This window comes from Barbatula barbatula (assembly GCF_947034865.1).
Source record: "Barbatula barbatula genome assembly, chromosome: 23".
NCBI lineage: Eukaryota > Metazoa > Chordata > Actinopteri > Cypriniformes > Nemacheilidae > Barbatula > Barbatula barbatula.
Window position 1 is genome coordinate 11,222,454 of NC_136786.1, and position 22,977 is coordinate 11,245,430.

The 22,977-nt window shown below is 37.5% G+C and overlaps 1 protein-coding gene across 2 annotated transcripts; it reads left to right on the forward strand.

Moving 5' to 3' along the window:
• The first annotated feature begins 3,860 nt into the window (after positions 1 to 3,860).
• Positions 3,861 to 22,975, forward strand: vps41 (VPS41 subunit of HOPS complex). Of its 2 annotated transcripts, none has more exons than XM_079488282.1 (29): positions 3,861 to 4,100; positions 4,513 to 4,551; positions 7,902 to 8,009; positions 10,533 to 10,610; positions 11,499 to 11,573; positions 12,625 to 12,687; positions 13,112 to 13,177; positions 16,047 to 16,166; positions 16,883 to 17,029; positions 17,164 to 17,230; positions 17,316 to 17,413; positions 17,494 to 17,623; positions 17,782 to 17,897; positions 17,994 to 18,050; positions 18,151 to 18,212; positions 18,299 to 18,380; positions 18,549 to 18,641; positions 18,761 to 18,888; positions 19,547 to 19,691; positions 19,860 to 19,901; positions 19,984 to 20,034; positions 20,152 to 20,289; positions 20,496 to 20,550; positions 20,724 to 20,864; positions 20,965 to 21,101; positions 21,194 to 21,293; positions 21,372 to 21,416; positions 21,730 to 21,809; positions 21,981 to 22,893. In XM_079488282.1, exons 1-29 carry the CDS (start codon positions 4,080 to 4,082, stop codon positions 22,059 to 22,061), a joined length of 2,565 nt encoding a protein of 854 aa, XP_079344408.1. In that variant the 5' UTR covers positions 3,861 to 4,079; the 3' UTR covers positions 22,062 to 22,893. The 2 variants fall into 2 exon arrangements, with proteins under 2 accessions (XP_079344408.1, XP_079344407.1); XM_079488281.1 differs by lacking the exon at positions 3,861 to 4,100 and adding an exon at positions 4,103 to 4,272 and having other exon boundaries at positions 21,981 to 22,975.
• The last annotated feature ends 2 nt before the right edge of the window (positions 22,976 to 22,977 follow it).

The following is a 22,977-nucleotide window of genomic DNA, read 5'->3' on the forward strand; positions in this document are numbered from 1 at the left end:
CCAACACAGGACACTTTATCAAATAGCTACTCCTTGACATTTAGCGGCAAGAGTACCGCTGACTGCTAAATTTACCACTTCACTGAGTTTAACATGTCATGGTCATTAACTGTGTAATAAATACTAATTGCCACTGAGGGCATCGGGCCAGCTGTGATGCAGGGGTGCATCCTAATTATAGGGAATAGCTTTGTAAGTGAAATAAGACATTGTCTCTCTACGCTGGGAGTTAATTGTGTGGTTCAGGCCCAATTCCCACATTAAACAAAAATTATGCACCATATTAGTGGTCTTTTTAGGGAAAATTAGTATCCCTTGTGGGACACAAATGTAATGAAGAGGTTTTTTTGTGATTTGTGCTTTGGTAATGAATATAAATGAGCTTGCTTAATCAAAGAATAAGCGTACATAACATGCCACATTCTGTAAGATAAAGAGTCTTCATTACTTAGAAAGCGCCAATGCGTCAAGAACGAATTAATAAATGCAGTGTTCATTATGGGGGATAAATGAGGTCTAACTAAACAGGAGCAATTATATAAGCTATCATAATAAAATGAGCTACCTGTAGCAAGGAATGGCAATTGATGATTTTGTTGTTTTATACAGAATACACAATGGTTAGGATTCAGTGATACTACAGGGCAAAAATGTTTACTATAAATGCAGCATGATTGTGTGATCACTCAGAAATCATTTGCATAGCCATAATGACAAGAACTACATTAAATGCTACTGTCATGATCCCAGTCTGTTTTGTTTGTAAACGTTATGTTACTTCCTGTTCTGTGCCATGTTTTGTAGTCCTTTGTAGTTTTGGTGTAAATTAATTGTAGTCCTTTGTAGTTTTGGTGTAAATTAGTTCCCCCAGGTGTTTCTTGCTATCTTGTTAGTTTCCATGTATTTAAACCCCAGTGTTGCCTTTGTCTAGTGTGAGTCATTGTACAGTATGTTTGTGCCTGGTCATGGTGTCTGAGCGAAGTGTCAGTTGGATTATTTTAGTGTCTTTGTTAGTTTTTGCTTTGGTTATTAAAATCTTACTCCATGTGAATCTGATGCCCTGCTTGGTTATTACTTGTTACAGAACGACTCACTAACAGTGGAACCTGCAGTCCGTTTAGCCCGTCTCGAGGACCATACAGTATACAGACTTTCTTCGACATTGCACTTTTATCTAGATATCAGAAATGTGTGTTAATGGAGTTTTTTTGTGATATTCTTACTGTCACAATCCCAGTCCATGTTTCCCCCTGTGTTTGTGAACTTTAATGTTACTTCCTGTTCTGTGCAATGTTTTGTAGTTTTTTTGTGTTAGTTTGTTCCTGCAGGTGAGTTTTATCTTGTTGGTTTCCATATATTTAATCCCCAGAGTTTCCTTTGTCTAGTGTGAGTCATTGTATATTTGGTCCTTTCTTATTTTAGTTCCTTGTTTCTTTGTTCTTTTATTTTTATTTTGTGTTTTTGTTGATTAATCTTACTGCATGTGAATCCCATGCTCTGCCTGGTTACTCCTTGTAACAGCTACTTGATATTAGAGCAAAACCATCATGGATTATGGAGTCAGCCGAGCTGGCTAAGATCTAAGGTAAAATGTGTTCATTATAACCAACAGGGCTTTCTTTCCTGAGCTCGATGAGGGAGAGGGAGGGTGAGAGAAAGGGCCAACGCTTCCCATTCGCCTTCCTGCCCACATCAGACTGTACCAGCAGGCCAGGATTGATCTTGGGGGAAAGAGATGGGGAGGGGTTAGACATTGTGTCGGAGAGATACAGAAGTGGTTTCCAGGGGGCAAGACAGGACAGAGAGAGGGAGACAGGCCTACACTTGTCCAGTTGTGATCTCTTTCTCACCTTGAGACTCCTCATTGACTGTGGCATTAAAGGTCTGAAGAGAGTGAATCATGGTCACAGTCTGTGGAAGAGATTGAATCCAAACAGAATTGAGACCCGCCATCTTTTTAAGAAAAGGTTTAGACAAAAATAATGTTATGATTTGCCCCCTTCAAATCTGAGACGTTAATATGGTTAATATGGATAATATATTTTTTATAAACAAGAACATATTTGGCAGAAAGAGTATTACGGGTGCAGATTATTTGTGGGTCTGTTTATTGGGAAAACTTTAATACTAGTGCAGTTACATATGAATCTCTGAAGAACACTGACTTATCTTTGCTGAAAAACATCCTCCCACTCAAAAAATACATTATAAAATGTATGACATAATGTTTAATAATATAATAAATAAATAATAGTATAATAATAAATAAAATAATCATCTGTAGAAAGCAAAACGACTGAAAAGCAGGTCAAAATCAGCCGTACAACAGATATTAATAAATAATGCACTATGATGGTGATGTGTTGAAAGGCAGTTCAGGAAGCTGAAAGAATCCGGGGTGATGGATCAGAGATAGGTGTGTGTCTGCGTGCGTGCGCGCATGTGTCAGATGAGGCACAACAATGACCTCAGCACCAAATGGAACTTAAAGGTCACTTCTTAAAAAAACCCCAGCTCTCTCACTGTTAACTTGTGAAAGACACTTTTGTCCTCAGAAAATTGGCTGCATATCATGATAAAGGACATATAACCTATAAGGAAGTGAACTATACAGGAAAACCTACTTAGCTTTAAACCATAATGTTATTGTATTATTTCAGTAGGTTTTTTAAAAATGTATTTTACATGAAATATAATGATGATCAATGTATTGTATTTTATTATATGATATCAATGTATAATATAATATCAAAATACAAATATAATCAATAATACATGATGAACGATCACAGTTTTTAGTATGATATATATGTTAGTTATTATGATAACTTATTTAATTGTTTTGTAGTTTGCATGTTCAGAAATGTACAGTACAAAAACCGTACCTGTAAGAAAAAGGAAATTACAACAATTAATAGAAATGTTTTTGTCATATTTGTAGTTAAATTTCTTGACAATTTTAAACTCTATATGTTAATGTAAACTTTTTCTCTTTACCGTGACCCATTCACAGTATGGCCAAAATGAGTAAATACCAGTAAAAAATGGAAAGGACCTTATCAGTGAATAATTTAGAACAACCTGAGGCATTACAAAGCCAATAAGGCAATAAACAGAGGCTCACAGAGTCATTTCTCATAAATTATTAGAAAGTTAGCCTAACCTTTGTGGCAAAGATGCATTGACCCTCATATGTTTAAAAAGCTTTTACTATGGAAGGCATGACAGAAAAATTGCACTTATAAAAGTGTGTCAATAATGAAGATATATATCTGTATGCAGACTAAAGATACTTTTAGCTTCAGTTCAGACACTTTTCACAGAATTTACGATATGCAGTGTTGGTATTGATCTACATTTATTATACAAGCATTAAATGCTATTCAGTAGATTATGTTGATTGATATGTATTTGGTAATTCGCATAATGCTTCGTCCGGTATTTTAATTCATTGCCTCTAAAAATATGGCAAGAGCAAAGCTTACCCTGCCAGACAATATTAGCATAAATATATGAGACACATTGACAGCCTGTCTCAAATGATCCTGTCCTATGGTGGTCTATTGCAGAATCCAATGTCAAATTATATTTCAGCATATGTCTTATTTGTGACTGATGAATTCGATTGAGCAAAAAATACGGGGGCGAACCAAACTCTTAGGGGTCAGCTGAATAATGTGATGGCATTTAGTGTTTTATCTGCAAATGTTTCATCACGACTCGTTTAATTTAGTCCAAGAAGGTCGGAGAAAACCTGCTTCGCAATAATAAAAACTAAATCAAAGTCAAATTGATTTGCATAACCTTGGAGAAAATGTCCAAACGAGCATGCTTTTAAACTACATATCCCATCATGCACCGCCGACACTTCCTGTTTTTGTCATGTGATTGTATTGAGGCGCCCGTGATGAGAAATGAATAAGTTAGCAGCGCTGCTTCACTAAGCATTTGATTTAGCAAAATAACGTTTAGGAGTATAAATAAAATAATCATTACTAATGACTTAATGACAAATGATGCATTAGGTTAGAAGACTGAAACGGAATCGACGTAATTTCTGCCCAAACGAAGCTTATATCATGTCGGAAGTGGAGGACCAGGTAGGCTTTTGAACGCTTCTGTTGTCCAATGACAGGCTACAGAGCAGCTGTGTTATACATGTGTTGTTTGTACATGCTTTGCTTTTACTGCATTTAGGCTATTCGAGATTGCGCTATAAACAGACATATAATGTCGTATATTGCTAAGACGCGTGACAAAGAAGCTGACCAGGTTTCTACTAATATCACTGCAAATGTTATGATGACTGCTAACGTTAGTTTAATGATAATCTCGTGTCCTTTATTATAGACAACGTATAGTTACTTGCTATATTGTTTGATGCATATAGCGTTTCCCTTTGCTTTCACGTGTATTTGAGAAAAACAACCTTTATTTAAACTAATGTTGATTTTTGCGACAAATTTGTAGTATTGCAGATGCTTCTTAACATGTCTTTTATGTGTTTTCCAGGGAAGGAAACCAAGTGAAGAGTCAACAGATGACTCAGAGGTAATGTGTCAAGTCACATGCATTGCATTATTACAAACAATAACATTACTACATATATCTGAATAGGCATCTGTTTTATTTAGTAGTTAAAACCCTATAAATATTACAATATCTGATTTGACTAGTCTTAACACACCTTTCTTTTGCATTGTTACCAACGTTAAAAAGTGTCATTCGTTTATTTTAATGATCTTCATATGGAGAATATTTACATTTAGTCATTTGGCAGACGCATTTATCCAAAGCGACTTACAAAGAATTCAGGGAGCAATAAGCGATATGTCATACAAAAGCAATAGTACGATATGAGTTACTAGTTTAATATAAGTATTTGGAAACTGCTACTGTATAATGGCCTCAGGCTTGATCATGGATCATACCCTTAGTACGTTTCTTTAAGATAATTGTGGACCAGACATCATCGGGTTATGTTGAATTTGGATGATTTTATTTTGATTTCTAATGCAGTGACATACCTTCATGTTTTCATATGGTTTAAATGTATGCCACTGCATGTAGGAAAAAGGTTATTGTGTATTATCTTCTGTTAACAGCACATTTCCTCATGTTATTGTAAATTGACATTAGAGGCGTAATTATGGGCAGGTTTGGAGTCCAGTTTAAGTGAGAAGTCCAGTGGAGGGCCATTACACTGTGTCTGAATAGCTCTGTGACTCTATTTACTGACACTTTTCCAGTTTAAACACTATTGTACAACCATAAAGCCAATCACCCATATTCATTATTTCTAAACTGTGTAGTGAATCTGACATGTAAAAGTCAAATAAAACCATATAAATTAATATAAAAATTGGTATCGTGTTGTTTAACCATAAAATATATAATTGATATCATGTTGTTAAACCATATACTGGCATATATAGGACTTTTTGGTCACAGGGTCACACAATTCTTTGAAAATGTCAACCAAGTTTTTACCAAAGGTTTTCACTATACTCACAGCACAGATCTCAACCTTTGGTGGTTCAAATACCCATGTGAGGTCTCTTTTCAAGTTTTTAAAGCATTCGTTTTATTTTTAGTGCATGATTTTTCATAGTCAGGTAAGTGCCATTTTCAGTATTTTCACATCCATAACGGTACATATTCCTCATTAATGGGCACATGGAAATTTTAATAAAAAAATGTTTTATGTTCTGAGAAGAGGGATCCCATCTCCATTTGTTGGGTATAATTGCTTTAGGTTTGTGCATTATAAATGCACGTTTGATTCCCTTTTTAAAATAGAAAACTTGACAAAAATATTTCTGATGTTTAAACTCTATCAACAAGCAAGCATTCAGTAAAATATAAACAAATGGCTAAATAGATATTGGTCACAAATAGCGTTTTTATGTCACATCCACAAACTGGCATTGTCCGATTGCAGGTTTAATAAAAAAGTGCTTAGCTTTGTCTTTAAAGTCACAGTGAAATAAAAAAATAAAAAATTCATGAAATATTGCAGCGTTTATAGTAAAAAGCTTTTTAAAATGCATGTACCCTCATAATCTTCAAGTAAATTAGACGGCTTGGCCGGAGCATCCGTTATCTCAAATGAATAACAAAAAAAATTAATTCCAAGGATAAAATAATTACGATAAACACTTCACCACTGTGTAAAACAATTACGATTATCATTTTTTATTTCATGCGTCTTCAAGTAATATAGAGAGTAGAATGTTAAGACAAACTAAACAATAGAGGGTATGGACGTGTCGTCACTTTACCACGTGAGCAAGCCGGAGCGCACCGCCTGGATGGCAAAACACTCGGCAAAATGACGGCTTACAATATCAGGAAACGCAGATCCACGCAACATTTCAGTGTCCAGGAACACCTGATGTAAATCGTAAGGATCACTGTAGAGCCCAGCTGCTTGTAATTTCAGCAAATAATTGCATGTTTTAGTCACGGTTTCCTTGTTTCTCCTATTCTCCATTTTGCTGGGTGTTTAGTCACCCAGGGGAGTGTGTCCGCACATGGGAAGTGACGTCAATGGATACCCTCTATTCTAGACAAGCTGTTCAATTCCAAAGTTCCTTTCATCTCGCTCTCTTTTCTCTCTGTTTCTCTCTCTGCTCCCCATCCCCACTTTAACACTTCCTGATGTTATCATGGCGGTAGTGGAGGCTGTGTAGAAATCTGATATCAGTTTTCTTCATTTTGCCTTTCTCTGACTTCAGTTGGTGGTACATTTAAAGGAATTTACTCAAAAACCCAAATGCTGTCATCGTTTACTCACTGCATAATGACGTTCTTCTGTGGGTCATAAAATGACGAAGTTAAGCAAAATACTCTTTCTAAATGTCTCTTTCTATTAACTTTAGTTATATATTAATGCTTCCCATAATGCATACACGACTGGAGCGAGTTTAAGTTAATAAAGACAAAAAAGCATTCAGCATTATACCCTTTGTTCAGAATACCTTAACTTCGTAAATCCGTCCAACCTCTGAAAAGAAGTAAACAGCTCTCAAAACTGGAAATACAGTAAACTTGCCACAGCGTCTAAATGTGATGTCATGCAGTGAAATGAGGAAAGATGCTGGCAGCGTTTGACGTTAATCTGTGATTCTGAGACCCAATGCTTCAGAGTAGCGTTGCGGGCCAAGCGGCCCGGCAAAGTTTCTAACTAGAGAGACAAGAGGAGAGAATGAAGGATGAGCAGAAAAAGAGTGTGTGGACGGTCACACCACTCCAGAAAAGGGGCAATTAAAGACAGACTTCCCTTCATCCCTTGCTCCCCAGGGCACCAATTAGGAGCGGCAGGGAATGAGGCACAACACTCATCCACCACATCGCCGTGGCGATGGCAAACACTAACAAGAGGAAGAAATTATGGGATATGAAACAAGAGAGATATTATCCGCCCCTCCCCACCGTACAAAGTTTGGCAAGAACTCCCCCCCCCCCTTCTCTATTTCTCTCCATTCTTGTCTTTAATGGCTTTGTAGACCATGACAAATGCTCAGGCATTACAAATTTCACATCTTGCCTGAAAAGAAAATGGACAAGGGCAGTCGGCGGTGACTGGACATTTCCTCAAGTCTGCTTGTGGTCTTACAGCACCAGGTTTCGTGAACACTGACCTCCTATTAATAGTAAATATACAGTCAAATTTGCATCAGAATCGATTTTTTAAATGTTAACCCATGACTGTATTGCATTACTCTTTTGAGATGTCTCATGAACAGACAGGGGAATGCTGGTTAGAATAATTGTTGGACAATTACATTCGATTGCTTGATATGATGTGAATAGTCATGTGAATTTAACTCTCATGTTGCTTTAAATAAAGTTGATTTGAAGATTCAGAGCTGATGGGGTTTGTTTATGTGTTTTATCAGGAGGAGGACACCGAGGAGGAGCCTAAACTGAAGTACGAGCGCCTGACCAATGGCGTGACAGAGATCCTACAGAAGGATGCAGCGAGCTGCATGACAGTGCATGACAAGGTGCTTAAACGTTCATTTGCATTAATTTATTCACTAATCAAGTGCAATACACGAGGCAATACAGGAATGTACATTTTGTTTCATTAAATGTTACTTTGGAAATCGATAAATAATCTGTAATAAATTGATTTTATCCAGTTTTGGAATTGCAACTGTTATTTGAAATGTGATATTCAAACATTTTGTTTAAAGTAATCTGAATTCCGAATTTTAAATAAAAAAATACTAGCAATTACAATTTAATTTATTTTTTCTAATTTGTTTATTCCATTTTTTTCTATTATTCACCATGTAAATCCTTCATTTCCTCTTTGAGGATTTTAAACAGAATTTATTTACAAATAAATGTTTAATCTGCACACTATCACACTTATGAAAACAACATTTTGACCAGTCTCTGATCATTCAACACATTGTCTCAGTAAGGTGCTGGCACAAACACTCACGGGCAAACAACCCTTCGCTGATTTCCTTTTCATTTCCTCCTCTTTTAGATTTCTAGTATTTTTCTCCTGTGCTCTTTCAGTTTTTCCCCTTCTTGATATTTTTGTTGGTGGAACATTCTACATGGGCTGGTTAATCGTCATGGCAGCTGGTTCACTCATGCACGGATGCTGTGGAGGAGTAGTCATACCTAGTTATGTCTCCTCACCTGATGTTTTATTAACCGCTATTGATTTTTATCCCCCCCCCCCCACTTTTCCTGCTTTTTCCCTCGGGACTTCCTCCTCCCCTTCCGCTTCTTCAACAAAGGCAAGCTTGCAACAGAAAAAGACGTTCAAAAGCTGAATTTCCAATGAGAGTCCTCATTTTATTCCCTTTTTTTTTACCCATGCACAGATATGTCTATCTCCTTCTTTCTGTCTTTTTAATGCACTGCTGCGTCTGCATTCCGCCACCTAGACGCGTACGTTTACGCTCGCACCCCTAATGTTGCCTCATATTTTAAGTGCCAGGGATCCAAATTTCATTTCAGTAATTTCATTTTGATAAATCCCTTTAAGAGCCACTGAGGCTGGTGAGTCCACCTCTTTTATTTATTTATTTTGGGCTGATTTTATTTGAGGAGATTGCGTAGGTTCTGTTGGACATGCTCGACTGTGCCTGTAAATATAAGCATTTCATTATAGACTGCAGTGAACCATGGGGCAGTGCGATGTGCCGCGACAGGGTGAGCTCTGTACACATATAAACAGGTGTGTGTGTGTGTGTGTGTGTGTGTGTGTGTGTGTGTGTGTGTGTTTGAACACGGGGTAACCGCAATTCTGAAGATGGGCTCATTCAGTTTTAAGGTGTAAAACTGGATGCTGTATCAAAATAGGGTCCAATCTGCTGGTGTGTCTTTAAACATCTCCATATTTAAATGAGATAAAAAGTGATTCTGATCTTATAAAGACTTTATAAATTAAGTATACAGTAATCTATGTATATATGAAGAGTTTGGTTCCAAAATGAGATGACTCAAAACATGTTTTTTTTATTGTTAAACTGCATTTGGTTTGTTTTGATTTGAGCCAAAATAAAATACAGCTAACTAACACAATAAAAACAATGTTAACGTTATAAATAAAACACGATTTTTTTTTAAACTGAGTTATCTCATTTTGGAACCAATCTCTTCATATGTATATACAATGTAGTTATTTAAGCTTTATTTTTAAGACAAAATAAATATATTTTCTTTGTACTTCCTAAGAATTTTGTACAAATAAATAACTTGCCTTCCCTCTGAAACAGCACCTTTCGATGACATCACTAACCATAATTATTTTATTCGTCCTCTCACTTTTTACAAGCCTATCCATTTTTTATGGAAAACACGTTTTCTTATTTGACTTAAAATATCTTAGTACTATTTTTTTCCATACTTCAGTAGATCAATGAGAATACAGTAATACAGTATGAGCAGCCTCCAAAGACTTATAATAAAAAAGTGGTATGTGTGCGTTGCTTCGTAATAAAAATGTATAATATAATTTATATAACAAAATCTAAAACAGTAAAACAAGAAACCTAGAAAATGAGAAAACTTGCTCTAGTTTTGGAGTTTTAATTTACTTTATTTTATTGATAAGATTAATGTTGAATTTCCTAGCAGTAATATTGCAAATTCACGAGATAATGGCAAATGTTTTCCTACGTTAAACCCTAAAATGTAATTGCATTAGTGTGACAGGCGAAGTGTTTCACTGGTGTGTAGAGTAGAGAAGTGTGACCTGTGGTGCATATATTATGTTGAAGCGTTTTGTCGAGGAAAAAACGCCATTTCACACTGGGGCGCCCTGATAAATAGGCTTTTCTGTCCTCGAGCAATTTCACACTTTTTGCCCTCGAGGGGACCGGCCGAAACCACACACACAAACACACACTGGCATACTCGCACAAACACTGAGGCTTCACAGCCATGCCTGGTAAAACTCATTTTTAATACCTTCACCACAGCTTTTAAGTCTGTATAAGTGCCAGATGTCCCGTGGTTTTGACTTGTATGGCTCACATGTTTTTGTTCCTTGTTGCTTGCAGTTCCTGGCTCTCGGGACACACTTTGGGAAGGTTTACCTGCTGGACATCCAAGGAAATGTTACACAGAAGTTTGAAATTGTACGTCTGAAATCCTGTCACGGTAGTTGTTATGCATTGTTATATAATCTGTATTTAAAGCTGCAAGTTGTTACTTTTTCGGGTTCAAAATACAAATTAGTTATGGGGCATCCGTGTTAAAAACGGCCTCCTTACGCCAATTCACAACAAGAAGTTTATAATAATGATTTATAACACAAGATAATTATGTAAATCTGTAAGTTGGTAAACAATGTTTTCTGGTGGAAGCCATGATGAAATTATTACTTTTTAGGTGTAGAACAATATATTACATTTCTTAGATCTTAGAAAACATTTATCTTGGAGCCAAGGCGATTTGTTTTAAGATATCTGTTGAACCGTATTGGTTGAGCTTTTAACATGACCTGTGGTAACATATACAATATATGTTTTTGGGTGTGTTTTAGGGGTGTAACAACAACATATCGCATAGCTATGGCAATTGTTGAATGATATGATATCTATTTAATCCTATTGGTTGATCTGCTAGCCTGCTAACATGTCACTTGCAGCAACAAAAATAATATAAACCGTATATTTTAAGGCTTTTACTGCTTTAAGTTAGGTTTTAGCTTTCTTTATTTTAATTTGTGTTCAACAATTTCAATAACATTTGTATTTTGTTAATGTTTTGGGAATAAATCTCATATTTACATTTTTGTTTCCTTTTATATTTTCTTCTAAATCTGTTTTAATCATAATAGTGAACCCAGTATTGTACATTGTATCATATCATCCTGGAATATGTTTATTGTTACACCCCATTTTTAAATGGTAACATTATCTATTTTTATGTTGGATTATATAACATGACATGATCATTTTTACACTATAGTGCTTTCAAAGTTATGGTACTCTCTCCTTATTTTGTCGGTGCCCTTCTCATAGAGTCCAGTGAAGATAAACCAGATTAGTTTGGATGAGAGTGGTGAGCATGTTGGCATCTGCTCTGAAGACGGAAAGGTGAGAATTGCACACTCACTTCAAATGCCATGGCCTGTTGGATCGAAAATAATTCAAAAGCTATAAAGTTTGAGTCTATGCAGTTGTTGACTAGAGTTAGCATCTTCCTATACAATACCGTCCACTCCGACACTTTCGTAAACCGCATCAATGCATTTGTGTTCCTTTTAAAACGTGTTTAGAAAAGAACCCCTTTCTACCGCTTATGTGATTCCTATCGCTCTTTTCGATCTACAGTATCTGCTCATTGATCACAAGCTGGCTGTTATCAGTCCACCGAGGCTAATCATCAGCACCTCGTGTGGCTTTCTCATGGCGATCTGTTCCGCGATAGGCTGTGGCTCCCCCTGGTCCTACAGCTAAAGCCAGATCTTGTCTCGCCCCCGGAACCTACACCAATTCAAATCAATGTGAGGGCCATTGTTCGCTCCCACGCGCGGTAAATCCCTGCTCCACTTACTGGGCACCGTGCAGCTGATTTTACGCAAAATAGGACACGTTTTTTAGGAAAAAAATGCCTCTGGGGTGTTCACAACATGATTTTATTCAATATTGGGTTTAACAAGTTTAAGATGTTGAGAAAAACATTACACGCCTCAACCGGTGGACCACACTTTGAAAAGTATCAGACAAGCCGAGTATTCCATGTTTTGAAAGAAAAATCGAAGGGAACAGTTTCCATCTCTATCCTCTTCTTTAATACAAGATCTTGCTTTGCCTTTCGGAAGTTTTGCTAGTTTTAAAGCCTCTCACTCATTGAGATTCCCTTTGTTTCATTCAGACAGGTGTATTTGATATGTTGTGCTACAGCTTGTTTGTAGCCGTCGGGAACTGACGCACAGCTAAAGATGAAGTCTTCTAGCATAAAGGCTCACGAGGGCAGGAAAAGTTGACCTTTCCACTAATTGGGAGACTTAACTCACCCACCGGATAGCCCGATGCTTTTATAATGCTTTGCCTTAGTCATCCACCATCACAAAATGCATCTCCAGACCGCTATGATTTCCCTTTAAATACATTTCTCAACTTTCTCATTCTTTTGTTTTCGCAGGTGCAAGTGTTCGGCTTGTACACCAGGGAGGGCTTCCACGAAACCTTCGACTGTCCCATCAAGGTAACTTATTGCGGTTAATGCTGCCATGTTTTTTCACGCCTGATGGGAAATCGCCTCCCATTTCGATTTCCTGTCAGTACAGGCATTGATAATTCTCAAAAACAATGTAATTTCAGCGTGTTGCTAGTCTTAATTGATTTCTCTGGGGCATTTCATATCATGCATGAGCCGCCTTTTTGTCGAGCATGAGAGATGTCACCTATCGCACGCATTTTAAAAGAGCTACTGCTGTCATCTGCTTATATCAATACTTTTGTGTATTAGACTGCGAGGATCAATTCTTTAACTTTCCTGTGTTGAAAGGAACGTGTTGTGCAGGTTTTCACACTCTATTGCAGTTAAACTCACTCGAGGGCTTTAGAAATGCTGTAGTGGATATTGGTGTTACCTCAGATATCTAAAGCATCTCCTGTTTTAATCTCAGGTCGTGGCGCTGCACCCTCAGTTCAGCAAGTCCAACAATAAACAGTTTGTGACGGGGGGAAATAAGGTAGGTGGGCAATTCCATCCAAATGTCAACGTTACAATGGAAAAAATCAAGCTTTTACCAAACTTTTTTATGAATGAATGAGGCATTTATAAAGTGCTTTATTGTGTATTGCTTTACACCCAAAGCGCTTTACAATCATATGAGAGGGCGGGTCTCATCCTACAAACTATGTTGTCTCTCAGAAACATGCATCCTTTTTGTCACGTCCATAACATATACATTTTTCTCTTTTTAAAATGGAAAACTTGTGCATAGAGTGATATTTTTCTGATGTCTGTACTCTATGTGCTTTAGTCAAGTATAAACACATTCATATTTCAAGTTTTATCTGAAAATGTCACTTCCATAATGCTTCAACATAAATTGGGAATCTGAGCTGTGGTTTAGCGCGGTTAACTTCATTTAGTGCTCAAACCGGCGGCTATGTTTGAACCTGGCTCATATTTGAATTAAATGTTTCTCCTAATAAAACATTTTTTTAAAGAAAAGAAGAAAAAAGCAGCACTTCATGCTTCAGGACCAAAGCTATGTTTTATTGTTGTCTTTTGTGTTCTCCATCATTTCATGCTCTTGAGATTTTGGCACTGAGGGTTAAGCTAAATGATGAGAATGGGATCGTTTTTGTCGTGTCGAGTGCAGTATTGCGGTTACTCGAGCTTTAGCTGTTTGGCGCGAAACGCTTTTACCGTATTGGCCTTACACCAGGGTCAACACGAGGGAAAGAGAGAGTGGTCCATTTTCTCAAAAGTGTTGTTCACCAAAGAGATGATGTCTCTTCTTGCGCAATAAATACAGTCATTACACAGAGTGCCATGGTGTTCGCAACATGTAGAACACTCTTCGGCTTATGGACTAAACAAATACACGCTCAATTTTCAAAAGACAAAATGCTACCGACCCAAGTCCCAGGTAGTTGACCACGTTGAAAGCACTTAGAAGAAGTTGATCTGTTTGGTTGCATCTTCTTTTGAATCGAAAGATCTTGAGGAAAAACTTGAATGCATATGCATTACACTCAGATTTAAATAAGTGCAACTGGTATTTGTGAAGTTGACGGTTCGAGATTTCGCTGAGCGATCTGAATCTCACACCGTGTGTCTACACCTGATGCGGTGCGACGTGACAAGAAAAAAGAACGCATTACTGTGCGTTCACACCGCCAGCGACAGTGACCGTTGGCGACAGGAAGTGGCCATGTCTAGCAATGCGACAAATGATGTTTAATTAACAACGTTTGGGAGGAGGCGAAGCATATAACCAAGCCCGGCTGAGCATTCATCAGCAATCACTGCATCCATCCTATCAGTTCAAGAGAGCTCTCCCATAAATAGTCAAACTGCCCCGACTGGGGGGGATTGCTCCGGGTTCGACAGCACGCCAAATATGCATTACCTTCATACCCCTGCACTATCGTTACCTCGCTCTATTTTTATTATTTGCGTCGGCAAAATTGTGAAAGTTGTGATTTGCTCTACTTAATGCAAATGATGAGCTACTTTCGGCAGCGACTACCAATAGGAGTAAAGCAACGGTACTTGCGTTATCCGTCACTCATCAGTTACTGCATGGTTTGTTTATAAATGTTACTAGAGCAACAAAAGCTAGAAACGAATACTTGCGACAGAGTTCGGGTCGATTCATGTTTCGCGTCTAAACTCCGCAACAAGCCGCCACAATTTCTCTTTTACGTGACTTGCGTTGTGCACCCAGCACTGTATAGTTGAATTTTTTCAACTTTACAATCTAGAAAATCTAGAAAAATGTGCACGCCGCACCGTATGCACTCGCTATTTGCGTGTCTACATTTAAAATAATGAACTTGCTCGCAAAATGTGAATCATTTATAATTTTGTCCAAACTGGATGCGCCGGTCAGGTCCGGTGTGGACACTGTGTCAGACCACTTGCTTAAAATGTTTTTTTCCTCCTCACAATTGATTCTCATGAAATGGCTTTGCGTCGTAACGTCATTGTGTTTATCAGAAGCAATTAATGGCATCTATTGTCTGCCGCGGTGACCAAGTCCCTGCATTTTATTTCCACTTCTCCTCGCTTCCTTCTCTCTCCCTGGCTTAAGGTCCCCATAATGCGGCCCTGCCATGAAAATCAATACGGCTTCCACTGAAGACGCGTCTTGTCAAAGGCAATTCAATTCCGTCTGCTCGGCTCTTGGAGTGTCAACTCCTATTCCTGCGCTGTAATCTGTTAACACAGCCAAAAGTGTGGAACCAAGGCGGCATTGAACCGTCTTTTATTTCGGCCTTTTTTCTCCGCAGTCGGGTCGGGTCAACAGCGAGTGATTGTGTGTGGCGTTTTTGACACATTTGATTCAAGGTTATCCGCCGAGTGCTCGGTTTCTTTTTTGTGCATCATTGAAAGTTAATAGTCAAGAGAGCCTATTTTCCATCTCACGAGTCAATATTTTCTTTTTCCACATACACGTTATGTTATTCTTAAGGCTTTGATTGTCTCAGAGCGCCATTGTGTTGCTCATGTTTACATGCCTCATAGAGCTGCCTTTAGAAAATGAGTTCCATCTTGTAAAGGTTTGACCTTTGATAGTCTGAAGTCTGAATATGCCATGACGAAGAATATAATAAGACCAATGATACACTTACACACAAATACAACTCAAACCTCGAACAGTCACGTCTTATAAACGACATGAGAATATCGCAATCTTACGTTCATTGTTGAGAAAATAATGAAAATGGTTTTAGATCAGTATTGAAAGGCACTGGTCTTTGCTCTGTGTTTGACTGCCCTCTGCTGTTATGATTCAGTCATTACATGTGTTTCAGGCTTATTTGCTGTTTGTTTGGTATCAGTAACTGGTTATTAATATTACAGGAATTATTTGTGTCCTGCAGCTGTTGCTTTATGAGAGGAACTGGTTGAACCGTTGGAAGACCTCTATTCTACATGAAGGAGAGGGAAACGTCACCAATGTGAAATGGAGAGCCAACCTCATCGCCTGGGCAAACAATCTTGTACTATAAAACACATTGATAAACATACAAGTCTGTTAGCTTTTTAGTTTGTTTTTATTCTCTTAGGGATTATATGTGCACTACGCTTAAAGGCTTTGAGTCTCATCCTTTATTTATTTATATATGGGTTGTTGACAAATAAACCATACATTTGTCTTGTGGTGTGACAGCAAAGAATTTGAAAACAAACTGTTAATAAAGATCATTTTAAAGTAATAATATTTATATGTATACAATAAAATAGCATTAAAGAGATTTAGCATCATTGTAAGTTTTTTTTTTGTTAAGTTTCGCTGTTACACTAAAGGACACATGTATGATTTATTTGCCAACTTCCCATTTATTCATATATTTTTGTCACTTTCTAGAATAATAGAAAATGAATTAAACACAATTGTGACTAAAAGCATCCAAAAGAAATCATAACTATATTTTATTATTCACTATAACTATATATACTGTATATATATATATATTTTTTTAAGTACATCTTTTGTTTTTAACCCTTGGCCTAGAATTATCAAAATGACACACTTGGCATTTTATCAACCAACTTCTTAAAGTGTAACATTTGGACATTGTTTTGGACAAGTTTTGAAGGAATCTCCATCTATTATGAGCTCTTTCTGGTTGCTTGGTCTCTTTTTTTGGATAAAAAGGTCCTTTCCAAATTATTAAAAAAATACATTTATGGATTTATTTTGTTATTGGCACAGGGTGTGAAAATCTATGACATCAGCACCAAACAGCGCATCACTAATGTGTTGCGGGACAACTCCAGTCTTAGGCCGGATATGTACCCCTGTAGTCTGTGCTGGAAAAACAACACTACACTGATCATCGGCTGGGGCTCTTCTGTCAAGGTGTGTACTCAAAACCATTGCATGTACATTATAATATAAGAAAGAATATTTCAACGTATAGACTAATCTTAAATCTAGCTTAAATCTTCTAAAACTGTATTGAACCTTGCAGATTTGTTTGTTGTTTGTCTCAGATATGCGCTGTTAAAGAGCGTGACCCAACAGATATAAGAGATCTACCCAGTCGCTACGTTGAGATCGGTACTATTACATCATTATTCGTAGGTGGATAGATTTATTGGTGAAGCTTGCTGCGGTTGAGTACTTGATATGTGATTTCTTGCAGTCTCTGCATTTGAGACGGAGTTCTTCATCAGTGGACTGGCACCTCTAGCAGATCAGCTGGTCACTCTGTACTACGTCAAAGAAAACTCGGATCACATGGTACAACTGAATATTCAAAACATCATTATTTGATGTTCCTTGTTTGTTTGGCTTTAAAGTGTTTGTTGGAACTGTGACAGGAGGAGGAGTTCAGGACACGGCCACGTTTGGACATCATTCAGCCGTTACCAGAGGGCTGTGAGGAGATCTCATCTGATGCTCTCACTGTACGCAACTTCCAAGAGAACCAATGCAGGGACTACAGACTCGGTAGGAAACTTAAATCCAAAGTAAACTTCCGGAAGGTTGTCTGGATGGAAAGAGGGATGAATATTGCTCTAGATTATAACATTTACAATTTTATAATCCATCGGATTGATTCAGGTGTTTAAAATTGTGATTTTTTTTTATCACGGCTGTGATTCCAGAACACTCTGAGGGTGAATCTCTGTTCTACATCATCAGCCCTAAAGACATCGTAGTGGCTAAAGAAAGAGACCAGGATGATCACATTGACTGGCTACTGGAGAAGAAAAAATATGAGGTCCGTGTCCAAAATATTCAAATAGATCTTACCACCGTCAATCTCAAATCTAGGAATCACAAGTTTAATCAAATATGTCTTTGATTCTTTTTACAGGAGGCACTGATGGCTGCAGAGATCAGCTTTAAAAACATCAAACGCCATGACGTTCAGGTAAGAACAAACACGTCTTTATTAAGGAATCTGATAAAGTATTCAGAACTGGATTCTCAGATTTTAACCTGGAATCACTGTTTCTGGGGTTTGTGAACAGAAAATTGGAATGTCGTACATCAATCATCTGGTGGAGAGACGAGATTATGATGCAGCCGCCAGGTATAGAATGTCAATCGGTTGTTCAGTATATAACTTTTCATTGACTTATAAACTCTGTGTTTCTCGGTTTCTCCGTTCATTTACAGAAAATGTCAAAAAGTGTTGGGAAAGAACATGGATCTCTGGGAGAATGAGGTGTACAGATTTAAAACCATCGGACAGTTGAAAGTAAGTGTTGCTGACATAACTCTGACATGCATTTCTTTCTTTCTTTCTTTCTTTTCTACTCAAAATCTGTAAATGCACTTTGTAAAATTACTTTGGATAAATCTTTCATTTTGTATAGATTTGGCATCTGCCAAACACACACATGTAAATCTCTCTCTTTGTATGCAGGCCATCAGCCGGTACTTACCAAGAGGAGACCTGCGACTTCGGCCAGCAATCTATGAGATGATCCTACACGAGTTCCTCAAGACTGACTATGAAGTACATATCTTTCCACAAAAATATTTTTACAATGCGCATCATAGCCATGTGTGCTGAGGGTGGATGGATGTAAGATGGTGGAAGAAAGTCATTCCAGGTCATTGATGTTTTATGCGCAGGGTTTTGCCACGTTGATTCGTGAGTGGCCTGGTGAACTGTATAACAACATGGCTATAGTTCAGGCAGTGAATGAACACCTGAAGAAAGACCCCAGTAACCGCACACTCCTCACGACACTGGCTGAACTGTAAGTGATGCCTGCTATCCTTTTAAACTTCTTAAAGGGACAGTTCACCCAAAAGTTAAATTCTGTCATCATTTATTCACCGTTGAGTTGCTACAAATTTGTATAAATGACTTTGTTCTGATGAACACAGAGAAAGATATTTGGATGAACGCTTGTAACCAAACATTTATTGGCCACCATTGACTACCATTGTAGAACAATTAGCCAGATTGCTTTCCAACATTCTTCAAAATATCTTCTTTTGTGTTCACCAGAACAAAGAAATAAGTGAAGCTATTTTCCCTACTATGGTAGTCAAGGGTGGACAAGAACTGTTTGGATACAACTCACAAGCATTCTTCCAAATATCTTTGTGTTCATCAGAACAAAGAGCTGGAGGGACATGAATTTTCATTTTTGGGTGAACTTCTCAAGCTGAATGTTTCGACTAATGTAACCTGGGGCAAATAACTTTATCCAGTAGTATCAAACTAACTTTTGCTGTCCAAACTAATTTCTCTTTTTTGTTTCACTTCAAGCTATTTTAGATGATGCTTTTTGAATGAAGTTTCACGATGGCTTAAATGAATTCAGTTTCTCATAATGTGTTATAATGGTTTGGAACATAACTATGGTGCACAAAGTATGACTGACTATGCATTCATGTGTGTGTTCACAGATACACGTATGACCAACGTTACGACCGCGCTCTGGAGATCTATCTGCGACTCAGACACAAAGACGTTTACCAACTTATTCACAAACACAACCTCTTCTCCTCCATCAATGACAAGATCGTCCTGCTCATGGATTTCGACAAAGAGGTCTCGACCTTATCGAGGACTAGAACTTTTCTGTTATAATTTAAAAGAAACGTATATCGAATGTCAGATGTCAGGTTTCCTGATGAAACTTATTATAGATGGCTTTCAAAATTTGATTTATAGTTTCTCTGAAGGATATATCTGCCTCTTTTATTTATTTTTTACCAGAAAGCTGTTGACATGTTGCTGGATAATGAAGACAAAATATCGGTGAGTTCACAACACCGGCCTTGGTCTTCTGATTAAACCTTCACAAACTTGCTTTAAAGAACACGTGTCTCTCTCCCATCAGATGGACAAAGTAGTGGACGAGTTAAAAGACAGACCAGAGCTCTTACATGTGGTGAGGAAACTTGTCTTCTCTCTGCTAAACATGAGCCTCAATACACCCGGATGTGTTTTGTTCTCCCTTGTCTTATAGTCTTAATGTCAGACTCTTCATGTCCTGTTTTTCTCTCAGTATCTGCACAAGCTGTTTAAGCGAGACCACCATAAGGGTCAGAAGTATCACGAGAGGCAGATTAGTCTGTATGCAGAGTTTGATCGACCCAACCTGCTGCCCTTCCTCAGAGAGAGCATGCACTGCCCACTAGAGAAGGTCTGAACACCATTTTCTTGTAATTTGCAAACTTGTCCAGTGGTGCAAGCATGACGTAAAAAGCAATATAGTTTCATTATTCCTTGAATGAAAAGGTTTCTTTGGCTTTATATGATGAGATAAAGTTTTTGATTCTTATTGTACTTTAACTATTTTTAACAGTATTTTCTCAGTGTTTTTGAGTCTTTGTGTTGTGTCTCCTTCAGGCTTTGGAAATCTGTCAGCAAAGGCACTTTGTGGAAGAAACCGTCTTCCTGCTCAGTGAGTTCTGAATCATTAATCTGTGCATTTCTGTCATAGATTTACCTAAAACTTGTGTGAAGAGTTTGTTCATCATAAATACAAGGACAGGGGAAAACAACGAGTCTGAATCTTAAATGTAAGATTTTCATTGCAGTAGCTGAATGATTATGGTTATTCTTGTTTGTGTTTAGGCCGTATGGGAAACTGCAGACGTGCCCTGCAAATGATCATGGAGGAGCTGGCAGACGTGGACAAGGCCATCGAGTTTGCCAAAGAGCAGGATGACCGAGAACTCTGGGAGGATCTCATCTCTTATTCTATAGACAAACCACGTAGGAAAATTCAAGTAGTTCTTCTTCAAAACGCAATTTACGAAAATGTATTTGGGTAACCTGCTATTCAAATAATATGTCTCTTGCCTTTTCAATATAGCATTTATCACAGGCCTCCTGAATAACATCGGTACACATGTGGATCCCATTCTGCTCATTCACCGGATTAAAGAAGGAATGGAGATTCCCAATCTTAGGGACTCGCTGGTCAAGATCCTACAGGACTATAATCTACAGGTGTGTTGACCTGTGACCGCATGATATGATAGAATAATTATAAAAATCCATTTTCCATTAAATAATTGTGTTCTTGATGTCTTTCCCTATAGATTTTGCTGAGAGAGGGTTGTAAGAAGATCCTGGTAGCGGATTCCCTGTCTCTACTGCAGAGGATGCACAGAACACAGAAGAGAGGAGTGCGGGTGGACGGTAACCAAACATTTTGTTTCATCTTTCTAAATTCTGTGTTTTTATGCCACAAAACTCAGTTGCTCTCTGTTATTATAGAGGAAAACATCTGTGAATCCTGCCACACTCCTGTTCTACCATCAGGTATATGTGAATTACTTTAAGAAAGATAAATAGGATGTTAATGGCCATGCCAATGACTGATAAAGTGGATAGAAATCATTTATCATGCGATATTATTTTTTTATTTCCATACTGCAAATAAAATTCATCTCAATGAAACTGTGAGAGATGCACTTATTTGCTAAAGATTCCATTCAAATATTTATGAAAAAAATCACTAAAAATGGCAAATACATTGCATTTTATCAACTAGTATTCCTACCACCCACTTTTTGAGGCTCCAATGTGAATCTTTGTAAACAATAAATGTTCAACTGTGTGATGCTTGTTTCAGACACAGCCCAGGCATTCAGTGTGGATGTCTTTCACTGCAGACACATGTTCCATAAGGAGTGTCTTCCATCCCCAGGAACCGTAAGTCTCATGTACCTACTATTTGTTGCATTTTACTCTAGTGCCGTGCTTTGGAGTTAAAATAATAATAATTGCTTATATAGTGTCATAACACTATTGCAGCAAATTTAGCATCCATACAGTGACGTACCTTACAGTTTTGTGTGTTACATCTCTCTCTCTGCCTGACAGGTCCCGGGCATGCAGTATTGTAACATCTGCAGTGCGAAGCGGAGAGGACCAGGCAGTGGCATACTCGACATGAAGAAATAATCATTCCTCCTGATAAATATTAAATTATACATAAATCTACCCAAGGCTGTTAAAAACAAACATATTGAAATGAGTTTCAGCTTACTAATGTTTCTTTATGCATGGTTTTGCACTTTATGCTAGGCTATATTCCGAAATAAACACGTGTGTTTGACAGGTATTGAAGTCCACTTTACCTTTTAGAGAACTTTTAATAACAATTTTGCATTCGCATTTAGGACAAGTCTGCACACACATAAAAATGTTTTGGGTCCCGTTTCTAAGGATTTTGATTGACTTTTATCAGTCTGTGTTTTTGCTGGCGATTCAAATAAATGGTTCCTTGCACATTATCTCAGAGTTCGATTTTATCACGACAAGTTAAGAACATTTTGGCGTACACTGTAAAAACCAACTAGATTTGCGTATTTTTTTGTGTGCAGTTTTAGTAGTAAAAATTCAGTACAATTTTCTTTAAAAACTGTGCAAACCTGCGCTAATTACCCAAAACATTTAAGTTATGTGTTTACAGTGTTGTTTTGAAAGTCTAATACCATAATGCAGAACTAACTTTGTACTGTCAAGCACATGTCCTTATTTGATCTTTTTACATGATGCTCTCTATGATCTTTATTCTTAAAGAGTTTTATTTGTCTATTATTATAGGTTTGTTTTTAACATCAACAGGAGAAGCACTTCTAATTACGAATTAGCAATACAGCGCTATACAATGACAACTTCATTTAAATTTGCAATCGTCCCAGATTTTAAAACACTTGCTAGAACATGTAAAATGGCGAGACTGTAACAGGCTTTACAACTAAATAAAAGCATGTTTTAAAACACTGAATCCAACAAATTGATGTTCCAACCAATGTCATTGTAAAAACCTGTGACAACAGCACCCTCTACAGGTCAAAATAAGAAACAGTGATAT

Bases quoted from the DNA above. Each gene is read 5' to 3' on its own strand.
- vps41 (XM_079488281.1), top strand. From the start codon at position 4,231: ATGTCGTATATTGCTAAGACGCGTGACAAAGAAGCTGACCAG. The intron at 8,010-10,532 runs GTGCTTAAACGT...TGTTGCTTGCAG, and splicing joins GCATGACAGTGCATGACAAG to TTCCTGGCTCTCGGGACACA. The intron at 18,642-18,760 runs GTACATATCTTT...TTTTATGCGCAG, and splicing joins TCCTCAAGACTGACTATGAA to GGTTTTGCCACGTTGATTCG.